Raw genomic sequence first — 22022 nt, forward strand, 5'->3', positions numbered from 1 at the left:
GTGTAACACTGTGCCAAGATGTGCTGGCTGTGCACCAAGGCATGTTTAGCCACAGGGTGATCCTCATTACCAACAAACACTGTCTGCCTGTGTCCATTCATGCGAATGGACAGTTTGTTGCTGGTCATTCCCACATAGAATGCATCACAGTGTAGGCAGGTCAGTTGGTAAATCACGTGGGTGCTTTCACACGTGGCTCTGCCTTTGATCGTGTACACCTTCCGGGTTACAGGACTGGAGTAGGTGGTGGTGGGAGGGTGCATGGGACAGGTTTTGCATCGGGGGCGGTTACAAGGATAGGAGCCAGAGGGTAGGGAAGGTGGTTTGGGGATTTCATAGGGATGAACTAACAGGTTACGAAGGTTAGGTGGACGGCGGAAAGACACTCTTGGCGGAGTGGGGAGGATTTCATGAAGGATGGATCTCATTTCAGGGCAGGATTTGAGGAAGTCGTATCCCTGCTGGAGAGCCACATTCAGAGTCTGGTCCAGTCCCGGAAAGTATCCTGTCACAAGTGGGGCACTTTTGTGGTTCTTCTGTGGGGGATTCTGGGTTTGAGGGGATGAGGAAGTGGCTCTGGTTATTTGCTTCTGTACCAGGTCGGGAGGGTAGTTGCGGGATGCGAAAGCTGTTGTCAGGTTGTTGGTGTAATGATTCAGGGATTCCGAACTGGAGCAGATTCGTTTGCCACGAAGACCTAGGCTGTAGGGAAGGGACCGTTTGATGTGGAATGGGTGGCAGCTGTCATAATGGAGGTACTGTTGCTTGTTGGTGGGTTTGATGTGGAGGGACGTGTGAAGTTGGCCATTGGACAGGTGGAGGTCAACGTCAAGGAAAGTGGCATGGGATTTGGAGTAGGACCAGGTGAATCTGATGGAACCAAAGGAGTTGAGGTTGGAGAGGAAATTCTGGAGTTCTTCTTCACTGTGAGTCCAGATCATGAAGATGTCATCAATAAATCTGTACCAAACTTTGAGTTGGCAGACTTGGGTAACCAAGAAGGCTTCCTGTAAGCGACCCATGAAGAGGTTGGCGTACGTGGGGGCCATCCTGGTACCCATGTCTGTTCCCTTTAATTGTTGGTATGTCTGGCCTTCAAAAGTGAAGAAGTTGTGGGTCAGGATGAAGCTGGCTAAGGTAATGAGGAAAGAGGTTTTAGGTAGGGTGGCAGGTGATCGGCGTGAAAGGAAATGCTCCATCGCAGCGAGGCCCTGGACGTGCGGAATATTTGTGTATAAGGACGTGGCATCAATGGTTACAAGGATGGTTTCCGGGGGTAACAGATTGGGTAAGGATTCCAGGCATTCAAGGAAGTGGTTGGTGTCTTTGATGAAGGATGGGAGACTGCATGTAATGGGTTGAAGGTGTTGATCTACGTAGGCAGAGATACGTTCTGTGGGGGCTTGGTAACCAGCTACAATGGGGCGGCCGGGATGATTGGGTTTGTGGATTTAATGATCCGACTCCCCAAGACACCATCCAAATTGAACCCTGCCTGGAACAGTTCCGTCCTCCGTCACAGCGGGACCCACCTCCTCTTCCTCAAAATCACCCTCTCCAAACCTTCCAGGAATTTCTGACTTCCAGCCTTGCATCTCAATCCTTCTTAAAAAACCTTAATCCTACACCCAACATCACCACTGCTGAAGCCCAGGCTATCCGTGATCTGAAGGCTGACCGATCCATCGTCATTCTTCCGGCGGACAAGGGTTCCACGACCGTGGTACTTACATGCAGTCTCCCATCCTTCATCAAAGACACCAACCACTTCCTTGAATGCCTGGAATCCTTACCCAATCTGTTACCCCCGGAAACCATCCTTGTAACCATTGATGCCACGTCCTTATACACAAATATTCCGCACGTACAGGGCCTCGCTGCGATGGAGCATTTCCTTTCAAGCCGATCACCTGCCACCCTACCTAAAACCTCTTTCCTCATTACCTTAGCCAGCTTCATCCTGACCCACAACTTCTTCACTTTTGAAGGCCAGACATACCAACAATTAAAGGGAACAGCCATGGGTACCAGGATGGCCCCCTCGTACGCCAACCTATTCATGGGTCGCTTACAGGAAGCCTTCTTGGTTACCCAAGTCTGCCAACCCAAAGTTTGGTACAGATTTATTGATGACATCTTCATGATCTGGACTCACAGTGAAGAAGAACTCCAGAATTTCCTCTCCAACCTCAACTCCTTTGGTTCCATCAGATTCACCTGGTCCTACTCCAAATCCCACGCCACTTTCCTTGACGTTGACCTCCACCTGTCCAATGGCCAACTTCACACGTCCGTCCACATCAAACCCACCAACAAGCAACAGTACCTCCATTATGACAGCTGCCACCCATTCCACATCAAACGGTCCCTTCCCTACAGCCTAGGTCTTCGTGGAAAACGAATCTGCTCCAGTCCGGAATCCCTGAACCATTACACCAACAACCTGACAACAGCTTTCGCATCCCGCAACCACCCTCCCGACCTGGTACAGAAGCAAATAACCAGAGCCATTTCCTCATCCCCTCAAACCCAGAACCTCCCACAGAAGAACCACAAAAGTGCCCCACTTGTGAAAGGATACTTTCCAGGACTGGATCAGACTCTGAAAATGTGGCTCTCCAGCAGGGATACGACTTCCTCAAATCCTGCCCTGAAATGAGATCCATCCTTCATGAAATCCTCCCCACTCCGCCAAGAGTGTCTTTCCGCCGTCCACCTAACCTTCGTAACCTGTTAGTTCATCCCTATGAAATCCCCAAACCACCTTCCCTACCCTCTGGCTCCTATCCTTGTAACCGCCCCCGATGCAAAACCTGTCCCATGCACCCTCCCACCACCACCTACTCCAGTCCTGTAACCCGGAAGGTGTACACGATCAAAGGCAGAGCCACGTGTGAAAGCACCCACGTGATTTACCAACTGACCTGCCTACACTGTGATGCATTCTATGTGGGAATGACCAGCAACAAACTGTCCATTCGCATGAATGGACACAGGCAGACAGTGTTTGTTGGTAATGAGGATCACCCTGTGGCTAAACATGCCTTGGTGCACAGCCAGCACATCTTGGCACAGTGTTACACCATCCGGGTTATCTGGATACTTCCCACCAACACCAACCTATCCGAACTCCGGAGATGGGAACTTGCCCTTCAGTATATCCTCTCTTCTCGTCATCCGCCAGGCCTCAATCTCCGCTAAATTTCAAGTTGCCGCCACTCATACCTCACCTGTCTTTCAACAACTTCTTTGCCTCTACACTTCTGCCTCGACTGACATCTCTGCCCAAACTCTTTCTCTTTAAATATGTCTGCTTGTGTCTGTATGTGTGGATGGATATGTGCGTGTGTGCGAGTGTATACCTGTCCTTTTTTCCCCCTAAGGTAAGTCTTTCCGCTCCCGGGATTGGAATGACTCCTTACCCTCTCCCTTAAAACCCACTTCCTTTTGTCTTCCCCTCTCCTTCCCTCTTTCCTGATGAGGCAACAGTTTGTTGCGAAAGCTTGAATTTTGTGTATATGTTTGTGTTTGTTTGTGTGTCTACCGACCTGCCAGCGCTTTTGTTCGGTAAGTCACCTCATCTTTGTTTTTATATATAATTTTTTATATATAATTTTTCCCACGTGGAATGTTTCCTTCTATTAGATTAAATATTTTGCATTATTCTCACTGAAGGGATGATGTAGAGGTAGCAAATTGTTGTGTAAATGAAGACTGTTCCAACAGAAACTGCAGCTTACTTCACCATTTACAATGCAAATGCTATCTTAGCTGTGACTGGACAATAATAAAGCACTGTTAGAAGCATTTATATGTTACCTTAGTTGGAAAGTGTTTGCTCTTCATGCAGAAGAGAGCGTTAATTTTAGGTCCTAATCTTGCTGGAGGCAAGAATCTGACCCCTTCCGTGAAAGAACCGCCAGCAGGCAGATCGACAATCAGCAAAGAAATCTTACGACAACTTCTTCTCTCTCATAAGTTCTGTCGCTACTTTAGATTCTCTAACATGTAAATCTAAAGACGAAAAACTTGATGAATTGCACACTTCGTAGTGGCTACTTTTTCAGCTCCTTTCATTTTTATTGACTTATTGTGGCACTGAATGATTTGTTAGCTGGATTTTGTTTCACATCTACCTCTACTGCTATGTTTGTATACTTTTTTGGCAGTCTTGTAATGCTGCTTCAGTATAGATGTGAGTGTAGAGACAAACCAAACTCAAGCCAAAAGTGTGTAATATCCTGTTAATTTGTGACAATATGGAATAGTTTGTTTTATATACAAAAATACTTTTTTGTAACATTATCATGATAGGCTGTAATTGATTTGCAATAGTACATTGCATACTAAATGGCACCTTTTTTTTAGATTATTGAACACAGCATAGAAGCATAAGAGATAAATAAATCAGCAACAATATAGTCATCCAAATTATCTAAAATAGTCTGACAGTGCTGGGGCGGTTTCTCGACTTCACATCTATAGATAAGAAGTTGGTAGCACTTTGTTTCTTTTCATGTTGTACGGTGTTAATAGACAGTAAAGGCGTCCAGTCTAGCCTGACTGTGAGACACTGTGCTCTGCAGGTTTCAGATACGTGGTGTGGCCAGTAGAAAAGCTGAACAATGCCCCTGTGAGTGGTTATCCTATTTCTGTTACTCTGATCATGGGTAATGCTTATGGGTACTGACAACAACATACACCATTACATAACAGCAGGAAGGCAGACAAATACTTTCCGTAAAGTCTTCCTAACAGTGAAATTTATCTTTGATATCAGCATACTTTATATTTGATAAAGGCTGTTCTCACTTGTGCCAGTCTAGATTTTTTATCTGCTTTTCTTCAGCCACCATCAGGTATTTTGCTGCCTACATGCAAAACTCCCTCTGCATCACCTGGCTTAATTCCACTACAGTTTATTGCCCTCCCGTTTACATACATACATCAAAAGAACGACAGCTGTCATCTACACATAATGTTTATTGGGTAGTCACTCAGATAGCTTTGCCAGTAAATTCGAACAGCATCTTGTGAAAGAGCCTTTCAGTTTTCAGTAACTTCAGACTGACAAAAATAAATCAATAATGAGAGCAGCATGTGTACCATCTTGACCATGGGCTGTGTTGACACACTGCACTCATGTTGGTACAGTTTCCTCCCGATTTACCACCAGATTGCTCTTAAGGGTGTCGTTAGTGCAAAAGTAACAGCATATTCCTATGGGAATTACTAAAGAGGTGTAATAAGAATCGATAAAATATCTTGCTACATGAGGTCCCATTCAATTTATGACTAACCTTAATTTGATCAAGATTTTGCAACACTTTAGCAGGGACACTGTTTTGCAGCTCTGTTGTCATAAAAGTGATTTGCAGGTGTGGGACTGATTGATCCCGCTAAATTCACATGGCTTTTCCCTACCATGTCAATGAAATGTTCTGAATAATTCCCACCTAAGGTATCACACTGCATTAGTAAAGTAAACTATTTCATTCCATGAAGGTCGTTTCACGCATAAGCTAGACCAACTCTCACTTTTTGTGTTGCGTTCTGTCTACTTCAGCTACAATTATGGCAACCGGAGAGTGTCCACTGCAGCACTGTAAAGTGCTCCCTTACTAAAATGGTAAATTCTTTTGAAATCAGTTTCAATCTTTCTGCAAAACCTGCATCATATCACTTTCTTTTGCTATGCTAACCATAACAAGTTACGTGACGTATGTTAACACTCTGTGTCGCATGTTTCCTGGCAACCTCACAGGAGTAGCAACAGTCACCCGCATTGTGAATGTCGTGTTACATCACCAACAAAACAAGAAACAGTCTCCAAAGAGGCTCAAAGCAACAATCGACGACCCGAATCAGTATTTTGTTCATCATCTCGGCATCAAAAAATACAGGATAAATCGTGGAAACAATGATCAAGCTAGTTAGTATGCATTACCTATGGCAGACCTGAGAATGAGAAACGTATGGATGTGCACAACTGTACATTTGTCGGTTCAGTTTCTACTTCAGCAGTCATACATTCAATTTTTCCCTGTGAATCCAAAATTTGATTTATTACTTTGTATCTAGTTAAAATAAGTTTTCACTGCAAGCCGAACAGTGCAAGGGTGCAACTCATTCGTATTTTTCGCTTGTGTTATCTACCGTCAGTTTGTAGCTGTCTCTTGGACTGGCATCTGGTAGTGTAGCTCCACTGAGGGCTGGATGGAGCAGGCTGTGGATACCAGTGAGGACATTATGAGCTGTCCGTGAAGTTCTTGGTCATGCAATTGAGACTCGGCAGTGTTGCTGAAGACGTTTGGCACCTTGTGATTGTTCACTCACTTTCGGTATTGGTGCCGAGTCATCCTGCTAAATTCTCATAATATTCTCTTAAATTTAATTTTTAGACTCTAGGAATATAATTCCACACTTCAGTTTCAACTGATTTTGAATTTTATATTGTGTACTGTCTACATTAACTACCAACAGAGCTAGACAAAGCAGTATCACATTTGCTCATTGCTGCCAAGCTCTTTTCGTGAATTCAGGAAAGAGTATTTATTGGTTCGATCTCACTGGACAATCAATGCGTATCACTACAGTATTTTTTCTTTTTATTGTTCTGTGCTTGAGAAGGTAAAACTGGATTCCTTATAGGATCACTTTGTTGCCCGTCTGTCAGTACAACTCTTGAAAACCCTTTTCTACGGAACAGGTAGATGTATCAAGTTGAAATTTTGTCACATCTGAGGTCTATGGTCCCTCGGTGGTGCAAAAAACTGAAGCTTCTAAGTCAATGCCATTTTTGTTACGTATTTTGATGCTCGCAAACTCACTTATCGAAACATGTAGTGTGTATTGTGTATTTTAAAGCGGGGACCTAGAAACGACGGAGAGGATTCGTCCTGCCGTAGCCCTCAGTGGTTCACAATCCTACAAGGGGCCACAGCAGTCAACCCAGCCCACCGCTGCCCCACACTGAATCCAGTGGATACCCCTCCTCCTCCTGGAATGTCTCATAGCAGATGAGTGTAGCCCCAAATGTTTGCGTGGTAGAGTAATTATGGTGTATGGATACATGGAGACAGTGCTTGCACAGCAATCGCCGACATAGTGTAACTGAGGTGGAATAAGAGGAACCAGCCCGCATTCACCGAGGTAGATGGAAAACTGCTATAGATACCATCCACAGGCTGGCTGGCACACCAGACCTCAACACTAATCCGTGAGGTGGATTTGTGCCGGGGACTGGCACGCCTTTTCGCTCGGGAAGCCGTGCGTTAGATTGCACAGCTAGCCAGGCGGGTTTATACAGGGCACTTGCCATTGGACTTGAACCATGAAGTTTGGTAAGAAGCAAGGTTTTACAGTACAAACAAAGGAAAAAATGCAAGAATTTGTAATTTGTAAATATATCACATGAAAAAAATGTTTTTGTCATTTGTTATCCAATGTCACACTATAAATTAAGACACTCAGCAGTTCTGCATCCAGGCTGATTGGGTCACAATGGTGAAAGTCAAAATTCAGGCAAGGAATGACCTGCTCATATGATGTGTTTTAGAATTATCCATCATAACATATCCAGGAGCAATTACTGCACTTAACATTGTTGCAAATATTTGGGAATCCTGGGGTAGTGCACTTACTTCTGCATGTGGTCCTGAATCTTTCTGCAAAATTCATTTGGAATTCTCTTTGACTTCGATGACTTATTCTACGTAATCTTCGTGTAAGATGAGACACTTAGATACAAATTTCAATGATTTTACTCCATACACTATTAACGCCAGTTCTTATCTTTAACGTTGCATCAATACTAAATTGAGAGGCCTACACCCTGAACCATCTCTTTAGCGCAGGGGTCTCAAATGCATCTTATCATATGACGACGGCGTGAGTTTTAGCTTTAATTGTAGTGCAGACCAGTGCACTCTACATTATTATTTTCCACTTTATTTAATGCAACTGCAAATTGTTGGGAGAAATTATTTAACAAAATCTGAAAAAAAAAAACATTTACATAGTAAGTCTTCTCACAAGCTCCACTCCATAACCTGTGTTAACGCTCATAGGTGTCTGCTTTGTGAACACCAAGCTTCTTCACTATGCAAATGTCTCTAAGAAATCTGACCTGTCAACCATACAAATTTGAGTTCTGTTTGTCACGTAGGACCCACATGACAGGGAAGAGTTATGAAGTGAATATGGTTCTTCTGTGCTAAATCTGTGACACAGCAATTAGGCAGTCCGGTACGCATTTGCTTACACTGACATTAGCAACTTCCTCCCACTCTGCGTACCTTCAAAAAATAGACAGTTCTGTTAGTTTAAATCTAATTGAATAGCTCAAATACCACTTTTGATCAGCATTAGTTCACCATGAATCCAAAAGTGGAGCTCAAAATGTACTTTGTGCCTGCATTGTCACAGAGCATGATCTGCAAGGCATTCACACAGTTTATTGCATACATTTACCGCAAGAAATTAAACCCACAACAGTCAAATTCATTACATCACAGTTACCCAGTGTGGCCTGATGAAAACATACGAATTCCTGAGTAAAAAATTGCACGAAGAATCATTTCTAAAGGGAAATAAGTAAGATATAAACCATTAAGAATAATGTTAAGCACTGAAGTAAGGTAGCCAGAATGGTCACAAACTACGTAATTAATTCGGAGCCACAGTCATATCTTATGTAATACAATACTCATCATATAAAAATGGATCCGCTGAAGCTGTTGCTGCTGAGGACGAAATACAAATCTTACACTTTTTTGTTGAGCATCACTCAACATTAGTAAAGCATTTTTTACGCTCCAAAGTGATGCTTTCAACAAAGTGCGAGAGAATGGAGCACCACTGTGGCAGCCACTGCCGGGTATAAGCAACTGCCAAAGAGCTGTGATGTGTGTGGCATTCAGAGGCAGACAGTCTGCCACGAAGTCATTCAAACAATGTTACTGGACAGAACTATTATTACTGGTGTGCTGGAAAGCGAAATACATTGTCGCTGTGCTATCGTTATGCTAAAGACTTCAGCATTCAGACAAAAGGCACTATAAAAATTTATGCAATGAGTGGCTTCCAACATGAGATGTTGCATTCAAACGATGCACTGTTTACTGCTAGGCCACGAGTGCAGATATAGTGCAATACCTCGAACACAAGAGAAGACACCCTCCAGGAATTGCCACAGTCTACAGCAAGCCAGATTGTGCAGATAACTGGACTTTCATATTAGAGGGTGTATACGCTGACAAGGAAATAAAGTTCCCACACTTTTCCCGGATTTCCCGGTTAAAAGTACACTTTCTCCTGGGTGAAAATATGCTTTTCCCGTGTTAAGTGACAGTATACCTTTCCTCAGAATTGTAAAACTTATTAGTCCTTTGAATGGTTATGGTTTTATACACCAGCGTAGAATTTCCACTTTATAAAATGAAACTCAGGGGAAAAAACACGCTTTGGAAAGATATTTGTCCACTGCATATTTTCGTATTATGAAAGATTAAATTCAAATTCCACCAAACACCACACGTTACTTTCCGAAGAATTGAAATCGAGATTGTGATGCTCTTTTGTAAGCCACTCATAGCTCATATCATGTGATCTCACCAGCCAATGACATCAGATATTCAGAGCATATAGCTCATGTCACGTCATCTCACCAGCCGATGACAGTGGATATTCAGAGCATAGGACACGTGATGTAGTTAGCCGGTAGCAACACCGCTGTTAAGCAGTGAGAACACATAAATAGGAAAAGTTAATAGTTTAAATTAACAGACAAGTGGTGCTACAAGAAAAGCAGAGCTTTCACATATAATATTGGTCTCTAAGATTAATAAACTGCAAGAGAAGGTAAGTTTTCACATATAATGTTGATCTTTTTTGTGCGTGCTGCACTTTGGGATACATCACACAAATGCGCCAGTAAAATTTTTAATACCGACATAAATGTATGATCTTTTGGGCTCAAAATTCTCGCAGTATTTTCCTGCGACCTGTAAGACATAGATTCGTTTCAGCAGTTGCCAGAGTGTGCCACATAATGGGCTTCACCACGCTTGCACAGCTATGACGACACAACAAGCCCGTACGTTGATTCATGTAAAACATTAATAGGTCTTACATTATGTCATAGAAGAAACAAGACATCAGAGGATACTCCAAGGGCACTGGAATTTTGTGAACCATAGTAAAATCCATAATTCGGCTTAAAGTGCACATTCGCATGTCCAAATCCAAACGTAAATTTTCTTCTGTATTATCTCATGCTTGGTTCTTTATTATGGCATAACGCCAAACATGCTAGAAAATGAAAATGTGCACTTGAAAAGCAGCAAACAGTTGAAACTAGCCAATGGTGCCGAATTGAACACTTTGTTTCAAAGAAAATGACTGCCTCAGAGGAAGAGATTAATAAAAGCCAAATTCTCTAACAAACCAACAAAAATAACTTCATTGTTCTGCAAGGTGATTAAAGCTTGACTGTCAGAAATGTGGAAATAAAATAAAATCTGAAACTAATAACATTTTAGCCTTCCATAATTGTGTGAATGTATTTTAATTCACTTGATAGATCCCGGCCACAGAAATTCGTTTTGTTTTCATTTGACATGAGAGCAATAAACAAAGGAGAAACAGCAAAATCACTAAATGTAAACACGGGTCACGTGGAGACTACCCACCTCCCCACTACAACTGAAGACTGCTCTGTTCAACAGCCCCGGACTACGACATTTCCAAATCGGGGCAATACTAGATACTGCCCCCCCCCCCCCCCCTCTCCCTCTCGAGCGTTTCAGGTAGGACAAAAAATCGACTTCTCAAAAAATGTTTACTTAGTAGCACATGTCTTTCTGAAGAGTCCGATACATAAAACATATGTGTTCGAAGAAATAAGACATGTTATTTGGTCTTAAGTGTGCCAAAGTGCAGTGCCACGCCTCTTCACACAGCATTCTTCTATCGCACATCACTGTATTTCGCTCCATGGAATTCGAACATGTATATTTTGTAATGGATGCCATCAAACTATATTCAGGACAATGGAAACTAAAATGTCCTATGGTGCCTTTCCTGCTCCCAGTCGGCCGGTTTGACATACTGCCCCTCTTAAAAAATAGACTCACAATTAATACTGGATAGGATTATTTGTAACTGGGAGAACAAGAACTCTTCAGAAAATTTGCACTCTTTATTACCTTTTAGCTAATAACTTACTGTTTTGTGTGACATAAGATTAAATATAGGATACATAAAACCAGTAAAGACAAGAGACAAGAAATACAGTACATATTTCTTCAATCCTTAAGTCCTAGCATTTTTTTTTTCTCTCTTTAATCTTGCTACAGCTTTACATAGCGTGTTTTCCTTTTTGTGAAAGAATCTATTACCTCATCAAAGTTGCTTCATGGAAAAATGAAATGTTGTCGTCTAATACTGAAAAAGTGTTAATACAAACAGTGCCAAAGATTGATATGATTTCTCAATCTGATTACATCTATTTTGTCACTGTCTGCTAGATAGAATGAAATAGGCCTGTCTAATATTGCAGCAATTGTAACACACACCAAATAAATGAGACTGTGAAACTTCCTGGCAGATTAAAACTGTGTGCCAGACCGAGACTCGAACTCGGGACCTTTGCCTTTCGCGGGCAAGTGCTCTACCAACTGAACTACCCAAGCACGACTCACGCCCCGTCCTCACAGCTTTACTTCTACCAGTACCTTGTCTCCTACCTTCCAAACTTAACAGAAGCTGTCCTGCGAACCCTGCATTCTGGAAATGAGACTGTTTTCACACAAATGGTCATTTTTATAACATGACAGAATATAATTCACAAAGTACCAATATTAAATGTCTTTAGGCCCACTACAAGCAAAAAGCTTTGTTTTATTCATATGCTCCAGCTTCTCAAGAAGGAAATTGAAAAGTACTCGTATGAAATTTTTATGTAAATTTGGAATTGTCATATTTTTCCATGATTTGTGTGCTGTCCCCATTTCCTCTCCTTCTTCGTTCTAACAAACAATCTTGTCATAATTAATTCTGTAACTATTCCTTCCAGTGTCAAAACTTATTCTCAAACCTGGAGAGAACAACTCTGAAAAGGAGGTGGTCAAAACTTCAATGCCTTGAAATGGAATACCCAGAGAGACCAAACACATGCTTACAGAAATGGAAAATCACAATTACTTTAAGACATCTAACCCAAAAATGTCTTCCACAGTGCCAGAAGAAACCTTCAAATAGGAAAGCGTGCAGGACATATTTTTATATAAGAGCCCCTTTGGGGTGCGGAGGGGGGGGGGGGGGGGGGGGAGGGGGGGGGGGGAAGGAAAAGAAAAAACCCTGCATCAGAATTTCATGACCACCATAGGCCATGACCTTACTCTGAAATGGGTACAGTAGAGGAGCCCACCATCACACAGGTAGAACCACTGATCAAAGATGAGACATCAGTATCCACCTGGAAAGGTAGGACCTGACCCATCACATGCAGCACGAGTAGCAGCTTGACAGGTTTCCCTGATGTCAGGTGAAGCACTGTGTCAATAGTGTGAATGGCGACAGCTGGATAAGACGACTCCGTGTGCACAGCCACGACGTCACTATGCTACTGTGTGGACAGTGCAAGTGCGAATGCCAAGAGAAACACTGAGGGCATGACACAAGGTGAGGCTGCCGTATGTGCTTGCCACAAAGGGAGAGAGCTGCAACCTCCAAAAAGAAACTACAACGGGGAACACTTAACCTGTCACTGTCAAACTCTGAATGACTGTCGATAACAAGTTGCTTACTCGGAATACTGGGTGCGCTGCAGTTTTCTGGGTTCACGCTTCTGGCATGTGTTCTGCCGGCCTAACTGATGTGGGAAAACAAAACTTTCTTCCACAGTGCAAGTCCCATGTGAGTTCAAAAGCCGTAACGATTTTAAGAATTTCATCCAAAAAGGATCTGCAGGTACACAGCTCGTGCATGCACTTTCATATCCAGTGCCAGAGGACGTGAGGAAATGAGTGTGCCTGTGAAACCATGGGGCCGAACCTAGCTTCAAGTGAAGCCATACCTTTACGGATGACACCCGATACAAACCTGGAGAGAACAACTCTGAAAAGGAGGTGGTCAAAACATCAATGCCTTGAAATGGAATATCCAGGGAGACCGAACGCATGAAGATGCAAATCCCTAATCATAGAAACAGCACACGAATTTCACCAAGTGTGTGCCAAGCAGATGAAAGTACAACAAGGACTGTGGCCATGAAGCTCAGTGACCTAGTCCTTACAACATTGACGGCAACTTTTCTCGCTGACAGAATTCCTACCTAGCACACGATAGCTGAGACTGGCTTTCACAGTGCAAATACCATGAAATGACAAAGTATTGGGATACATTATAGGAGACAACTTGTGGAGCAAAGCTAACACACCCTGAGAGGACCATGACAGAAAAGAATGATCGCTTCTGATCCCCATTTTTGAATATCTGTATGAGATTTTGCAACATATTTCTATTCATTTTTTACCCTCCACTATAGACCCTTCCTTACAAAAGTTTCTTTATCCCTAGCCAGAATCCAGTTCTACATACTGTTCCTGCATTTTTTCCTAGCTGATGGAATCCCCCCACAATGGCCTTACCACCAAATTCCCTACCTACAGCTACAACCCCACCTTCCACAATCACCTCTACCTGTTCAAATCCCATCAGCCCACATCCCTCACCCACCTAGTTCAGCAAAACCATTCAAATCAGGCCCAAACCTCCATGCAATAATTCCTCTCCATCCATAAAATTCTCCTGATGTGCAATCAAAATTCTTGTACTCCTCACATAAGTCCTCACCTCTAGGAACTAGAGCAGCATGCACATCACCACCTCAAAAAACTCTACAATCCAACACTATTCCTAGCTTGGATTATCATTATCCACTACTTCTATGAGAGCCCCAAATCTCCCCCACATGCCCTCACAGTCAAACTCTGCCTGACAGATCTACTACATTTACCACGCCCTCAGAAACTACCTCTTACCACCATACGGAATCCAGAACCAAAACACAGTGCCAACCTTACCTATAAAAGCCTTAGTACCACAAAAGTATGTCTTTCCCAAAGGCATTACCTTTTTCCCCACTCTCAAATTCTATCATGCTGGACTCACGGTAGACCTTCTATACTTCTCCCGGTTCCTACAGAGGAAACACTTTTTCACCACCAACAAAGGCTCTGCCAGTACGGTTTTGAACCACAATGATTACCTGGTTCAGGGACTCTGACAGCAGTCAGATTCGTCCACCTAGAAATCCCGCTATAGTGATGCCTTCCTGAAATCCAACAGGATCTCCAATTGCTCCTCAAATCCTTAGGCCCATCCCAGAACCTTATCCAAGTCACTCTCTCTCTCTCTCTCTCTCTCTCTCTCACACACACACACACACACACACACACACACACACACACACACACACACACACACACACCACCCCTATCACTCCCCCATACTCCTATTTTCTACACGCTTCCTAAGATACATAAATCCAACCACACAGAGCACTTCATTGTGATTGGTTACTATGTCCTCACTGAGAACACCTCTGCTCTTATGGATCAACACCTTCAGTCTATTACTCGTAACCTACTCTTCCACAAAAAGCTCAGTACAGCCTCCTTTCCCTTCTTCCCTTTCTTTCACCTCTCTCCTCCCCGATGAAGGAACATTTGTTCCGAAAGCTAGGAACGTAAATTTTCGGTTCTGTTTTATGTGTATCTATCGGCTGTACTGAGCTGAGGTAAGTACTGGCCAGCCCCTCTATCTCTTTGTTAGTATTTGTTTCACATCTCATATGAGATTTTCCAATAATCAATCATAATGGCAATGGCCTGGCCACTACTGAACGCTACTTCCACAATGCCAGACTGACTCCAAAACTACAGTCTCCTTCCTGATCACCATGACCAACTACATCCTCACCCACAAGCATTTCTCCTTTTATGGCATCACCTACGAAAAATTAGTGCTATACCAATGAGCACCCACATGGAGCCATGAGGAAGAATCTTTCCTAACCAGCCAGAATCCCAAACCCCTCACCTGGCTCATATTCATTAATGACATCTTCACGATCTGGACCGAGGGTGAGGAAACCCTATCCATAATCCTCCAGGACCTCAACACCTTCTCCCCAAATCACTTCACCAGGCCCTACTCAGCCCATTAAGCCACCTTCCTCAATGTTGACCTCCACCTCAAAGACTGCTATGTCAATACTCTGCCCACATTAAATCTCCATTTCACATTAAATCTCCATTTTGACAGCTGCCACCCAGTCCATAACGAGAAGTCCCTTTGATACAGCCTAGCAATCCACGACTGCAAATCTGCAGTGATGAGTAGTCCGTCTCCAAATATATTGAGGATCTAACTGTGACGTCCACAGACCGAAATTACCCACCCAACATTGTACAGAAATGGATCTTGCATAACATGTCTCTCCCGTCATCTACCACCTCCCACATACCCACTGTCTGGTTCCAAAGGAGCACTCCCCTTGTGAGTTCTTACCACCAAGGGTTGGTGCAACTGAATAACATTCTTTGCCAGTGTTTAGGCTGTATTTTATCAAGTTCAGAAATGAGGACTATCTCATCCATTCTTCTTCCCACCCCCTTGCCTCATGGCTCATATCCCTAACACCCTCCCACCACCACCATCACCTACTCCAGTTCAGTCAGACACATCTTCCATCCCATCAAAGGTAGGGCTACCTATGAAAAGTCATGTGGTCTACAAACTAAGCTGCAACCACAGTGCTGCTTACCATGACAACTAACAAGCTGTCTGTCTGCACAAATGGCTACTAACAAACTATGGCCAAGAGACAGCTGGATCACCCAGTTGTTGAACATTCTGCCCAACAGGACGTGCTTCGCTTCAGTGACTGCTTCATAGCAGGAGGCTCTATAAAAACAAAACCTGTATTTCTGAACTATGCAGCTGGGAACTCTCCCTGCAGTATACCCTTTCCTGTAACCCCCCTCTTCCCCCTACCATCCCTGGCCATAACTATCTCTACTCCCTGAGTCCTTCACTTACCTACCTTCTTACCTGCACCCATCCCAGCACTACATAGCCTTCTATTAAATGAAAACATCCATTAGTCCCTTTTTCCCTTCTCTACTTCTCCACTACCCCCTGCCCCACACTCCATGTTCCCACAAGCAGCACCAAGCACCACCCCATCTGCCACCCCACCTTGCTATTGCCCCTCCCTGCCCAACTGCAACTCTTCCTCATCCAACCAACAAATTGCTGCTGCCATCAGGCACAGTTATAACTCAGTCTGGCTGCAGTGGCCAGACAGTGGTCATGTGTGTGAATGTGTGTGTTTTCTACTCCATTATATAAAATATAATTTTCTAATCCAGAAGAAAGCCTTTTAGCTGAAAGCTAAACTGTATAGCAGTCTTTTTGTTGTCCCTGTCTGTGACTCGGCATCTCCTCTATATGGTGAGTAGCAACTTGTCCTTTTTGTAATGTCATTGCCATTTAATACACCTACACACTGTTGTTCTCAGTGACACGGCCATACCTAACAGCTGCGGCAGAAGAACCCTCGATTTGGCAATTCTGGAAATAGCACGTTAAGTTAAGAATCAGGAAATGGGAATAGTGTCATCCTGACAACAAACCTTTGCCATTGACCCTGATACAAATGTTCAGTCGAAATGGTGTGGACTGGTTAACAAATGCACTGTTGCCATGAAGGTGTTTTACAAAAGTGACGTCAGTTATGTTGATGCACAGCACATATTTTGTGCTCATTACAGTTCGTTACAATCTCACATGTCGTGGCCCACTGCCGTGTGCCTGTGCTATTGAAGTATGGGCACTGAACTTTGAGGAAATGGGTTATATGGTACGAAAGAGGAGTGGAAGAGAGAAGCTTTTGTGTACACCAGATAATGTTTCAGGAGTGGAAGAAGCCTTCAGCTAAAGTCCCATGCATTCTGCACGCAAGCATGCACTGCAATATGACGTATGGGATTGCAAGGAACTGTAAAACCATCCACACAAAATTCACATAGTGCAAAAACAGAGTGTAAATGACCTTCCAAAGCGATTATGCTTTTGTTGAGAACTGTAGGCACTTGCGAATGACAAGCCAGGCCTGTGCTACAATCTGATCATCAGCAATGAGGCCAATTACTAGGTGTCAGACTTTGTTAAAAATGAAAACTATATATGGCCACATGAAAATCCTGAAACGCTTCACGGAACACCACTCCACATTCGGAAAGCGGCGTGTCATTGTTTAGAATCATCGGACTTTATTTTCTTGAAGACATTCGTATCAATGCTGTTACTGTGAATACAGAATGTTACATTTACATGTTTAACCATTTCCTAGTGCAAAAGCTTGCTGATCTTCCTGAATTGCAAACACATTCTTCCAACAAGACAGGTCCACATGCCACATCTCGCGGCATTCCATTAACATGCTGCAGAACATCTTATCTGACACCTCATGTCAAACAATTGAAGGGTCAAATTCAGGAGGACATTAATCGAATTCCAGTCCTGCAAGATCTGATGTCTAACTTCAGTAAAAGACTTTAAATGTGTGTGAAGGAAAATGGCAGCCACCTACATGAAGTCATTTTCAAGTGATAGACATTTTAAATTGTAAGCACTGTAAATTTATGGTGCATTTCTTTTATATTGCTGTGAATAAATTTGTGTCAATCATGGAGATACCTGTCAGTTACAACTTGCTAACTGTGTAGTCTAGGCTACAACATTTTTACTTTTCCTCAAGTGCACTTCTTTTTACCACCATCAGCATTTACACAGGGACACAAAGTGCTGCTCAAAAGTGCTGATAGTAACACCATTATCATATTATACTCTACAAATCCATGAAATGCAAGGTTCTTCTCAGTGTTGCAATTCTAATGGTGAAGCTGTAAAATAAGTGTACTCGAGTCTCTAAACTTACCTATCAGACCTCGCTAATTCAAATTCGACTGCCTCATCTGGAGGATCTCCTAGATCACCATCTTGTATCAGATCTTCAGCATCTGAGAAGTTTAACACATGCTCACCCCTTGGAACAGCTTGAACTGCAAAGATAAACAAAGTTCAACATATCAAAACATTCAAAATGCACACTGCAAAACAAAGGTCACAGCAGAAAGCCTTTCCCAGGTGTTGCACAGAATAATCCAACATACCAGTCTGATCAGGTAGGAGATGATACTGCTTCATCAAGTTCCAGTGGTTGTAAAGTGACTTTGCTGTCCGTGCTGGATAAAATACTTGGGCATTTTGCTCCAGCAATTCTTGAAATACGTCAATTGTGGGATTTGAAGCCTGTGTGAGATACGTGAAAGATTTGTAACTTTGCAAAGCCTTATATAACAACACAAATAACAACGGAAGTATCACTGAATCAGGAGCAATTGCAGTAGATTGACAAACTAACAACTGAAAGACATTACTAAATCTCTAGACTTTAGGACTCTCATGCTGTCCCTTCATTTTCACTCTCTGAATGCTGAAACACAGGCTCTACTTATCCCGTCAACCTCTGTGGCACTGCCAGTAATCTGATTTCCTGTTCACTAAGTGGCTTCAGCTATGGCTGGTAGCTGGGACCAAGTTACCCCCCTAACCATCTCACCCTGTGTCTCAAATGCAAAGCAACAGTTCCCTATGTTGCTTACATTAAGCACTGTCAGCACAGAACCGGGTGTCACTATCCCGTAAAGTAGGTAATCAAAGGGGTGCTGTATGTCTCAATTACTTCCTGTGAAACAGAAATGGTTTACTGCCTGTAACTGAACTTTCTTTGGTAGAGCAATGCTTCAAATTAATTTTTTTTATTTATCTTACAGGATAAACATAGTTTTCCACTTACGCAGTTTCTATTTAGACCCCTTGTTTGCTACGCAGTCTCTGCTTTCTAAGTGACTATTGAGTGTTTGGCAGTATAAAAAGCACACTACTTTACCACCATGGAATGGAAACACAGCATTTTTGAAGATAACACACACGACTTGTTAATGTTAGTGTTGCTTAACAAAGTGCACATGCTGTAAAAAAAGTTCAAACATATAATGTTAACCAACAGGTACATTTACACTGGGACACACGTACAACAACTTGTACGTGCACGTCAGTTTGACATGTTGCAATACATCATCTCATACAAAAGTTCACACAACTCGTATGCAGACCTGGCCACGTACACATTTTGTATGTAGTTCTTTTGGGATATACTTGACAAGCCACAGAAGCTGTGTTTGCACAGTGCCAGTCATCCTCGGCGTCTGCTGCCATGTTTGTTTACCACTTCACAGTAGCAGAAGTTGCGCTTGCAGAGAACCAGCCTTTCTTGGTGTCTGCTGCTTTGCTTGTATACAGTTCATATCGAGTGTTCTGTGAAGGCGGTGTCTCTCACGGTAGTCTTAATGTGTTGTGCACGCACTTACTTCGTAATTATTTTAGAAATTAGTCTTCAGCAGAAATAAGATGCTGGACAAAACAGAACACGCTTCATTTAACTGAAACAGTATGCTTACATCCCTGCATTTGGGATGTGAAGTCCATGGACTATAAAAATTGTCAAAAACGGTCTAACAAATTGGAAGAGAAACAATTCACTGTGTCTAGGAAAAAGAATGAAGGTAAAAGGCACAATATAAAAAAATCAATACAGTCAGGAGGAGCTGGCTAAGCAGAAAAGTAGCAGAGGAACTAGCAGCACTGATAGTAATGTGTACAACTCTATTTGGTACACATTTGAAAGCCTCCATTTCCTGAAAGAGTTACAAACCACTGTCTCATAGGAGCACTCAAAAAGTAACACCCGTATGTAAATTTGTTAAATTATTTTATGAATTATATATATGCCACTATGTTACATAAGTGCAATGTTACATAATAACAGTATTTACAATAATTATGCTATGTAAAGAAATTATTTCCTGAACTGTCACGGTATGGAGCCCTGAATACTGCAGAAGAATTCAGCATATTCTTTTCTATTGTCATTTAACAATGATGATGTTCTACCAGTTCTTGGTAGTGGCTCCATCAAAGTAGGACTATCCCTCCAAGATCCATGTATTAAGTTCCCATTATCTCTTCCTTTCATGTGTCTCTGGTGGTACATAAGTTTGAGATTTTCTGTTTTGATGAGAATTATTACATACACATGAGCTAGTACCATGACTGTAGGCTTTTGTGGACTCAGCAGCATTTCTTTCCTCAAAGTTCTGAAAAGAGAGCTTCTAACACCAAACACATTTTCAGTAACGCTTCTTGTTCTACACAGTCTATAATTATAAATGCATTCCCAACTATTTTTGCAAGTCAGACCTGGAAACAGTTTAACGATATTTTATTCTAAGCCCAAAGGCTTCATCTCTTATGAAAAGATATGGAACAGGCCTATTCCTCCAGGAAGAGGAGCTGGTGGTCATATATCTAGTGTTTTGTTTTCTAACTTACTATAAAATGTGGGGTATTTTAGTACACCACCATCTGAAATCCACCCTTGTATGCCAATGTTGCCATAAATTATTTTATAAGTGGCATTAGCAATTGCTAGCAAAACAATGCTGAAGTGGTCTTTATGATTAAAATAAACTGTTCCACTATGGGTGGTGGCACAATGTCAATGTGCCTCTCGTCTACAACACCCAAAAATTTGGGGAAATTCCATTTTTCTTCATACCCTTTGCTAATTTCCAGCCATTTATTTTCACTATCAGGACACTGGAAAGAAAATTGTTATTTTTAGTTTGATTTACACATTTTTTTAAGTCACTAAGGTATCTTGATTATAATGTATATAACATATACAAGTAGCTCACTTTGGTTTAGAAATGTGTTATATATTTGAAAGGTCATCAAGGAGGAGAAATTATTGTTTCTTTTGAGGATTATGAGGTGGATGACGTTACATTTGAAGAAACTGTGGAAGTTGAAACAACTCCACTTATCAGCATAGAGAACCAGGAAACTACACATGCGAGTGGCAGTGAGTGTGCAACTCTCAAGTCTGAGTACTTCCTTATTCATTTTATAGAAGTATGTTATGTAATATTTGGTGTTGTGCATCAGTTCGACTATGTGAACATGCCAGGGAACAGGGACCGGTGAATGGCAAGATTGCTCTCTGTCTGCCTGATTTGATCACGAGACAGTATTTTTTTAATTTTTTCCATATTATGGGAGACATAATTTCTTTATAAATCCACATATAGTTGGATGCACAAGTGACACATGTAGAGGCATGACTGCATGTACATGTGTAAGTGCATGGATGTGCGCCTCCCCCCCCCCCTCCCCCCCCCCCCTCCACACACACACACACAAAGAACAGAAAATTTAACAGTAATATTGCAGTAAATATATGATTTTTTTGGCTTTATCTACAAGAGATTAGTGTCATGTACAGTAGGGGACTTTGTACTTTCATGCTTCTGATCTCATGCTTCACATGCTCTAAACGTCCGCTGCTGAATAGAGGCAGTGATCTAATAAGAATGTCCTTAGAGCTTTAATAAAAAGTGAGAATGATAAAATAATTTTTATCTTTTATGTAGGCATATTGTCAACTTTTATCCCTCTATTAGTAATGGAAATTTTAAAAGCTGATGTCCTTATTGACTGGACATTGAACTTTTCTTTTTGCATTGTATCATGCTCACAGATATTGAAGATTTTCTCTATGAATTCCACAGACAAAACAACATGGTTAACATATGGACAAGAGAACAAACATGCATTTTAATGGACCCAATGTAGCAATTTTATGTGTGAATTAAAAATATATTTGTAATTTTGTAAATTCTGATCTAAAAAGTCTCTTTGAAACTTTTCTCCATATGAATTAGCAATGACAAACAGACAGCCTATATAGACTTCAAACACTGTAATATCTGTCCAGTACGTAGAATACAAAAATTAGAAACACAACAATAACTGCATCAATGACATAA

The 22022-nt window shown here is 42.1% G+C and overlaps 1 protein-coding gene across 5 annotated transcripts in view; it reads right to left on the minus strand.

The window, feature by feature from the left end:
- Positions 1-22022, minus strand: part of LOC124544884 (microspherule protein 1) — a 164671-nt gene that overhangs the window by 88359 nt on the left and 54290 nt on the right. For all 5 annotated transcript variants that reach the window (XR_006967572.1, XM_047123611.1, XM_047123610.1 and 2 more), the window contains 2 exons: positions 18246-18384; positions 18011-18134 (listed from right to left, as the gene is read on the minus strand). Coding sequence is in view for 4 of the 5 variants with exons in the window: in XM_047123611.1 (XP_046979567.1) it covers positions 18011-18134; positions 18246-18384 (263 nt within the window). In the remaining variant the exon portion in view is untranslated. The remainder of the gene's footprint in view (positions 1-18010; positions 18135-18245; positions 18385-22022) is intronic.

The sequence above is a fragment of the Schistocerca americana genome, chromosome 8 (genome assembly GCF_021461395.2).
Source record: "Schistocerca americana isolate TAMUIC-IGC-003095 chromosome 8, iqSchAmer2.1, whole genome shotgun sequence".
Classification (NCBI taxonomy): Eukaryota; Metazoa; Arthropoda; class Insecta; order Orthoptera; family Acrididae; genus Schistocerca; species Schistocerca americana.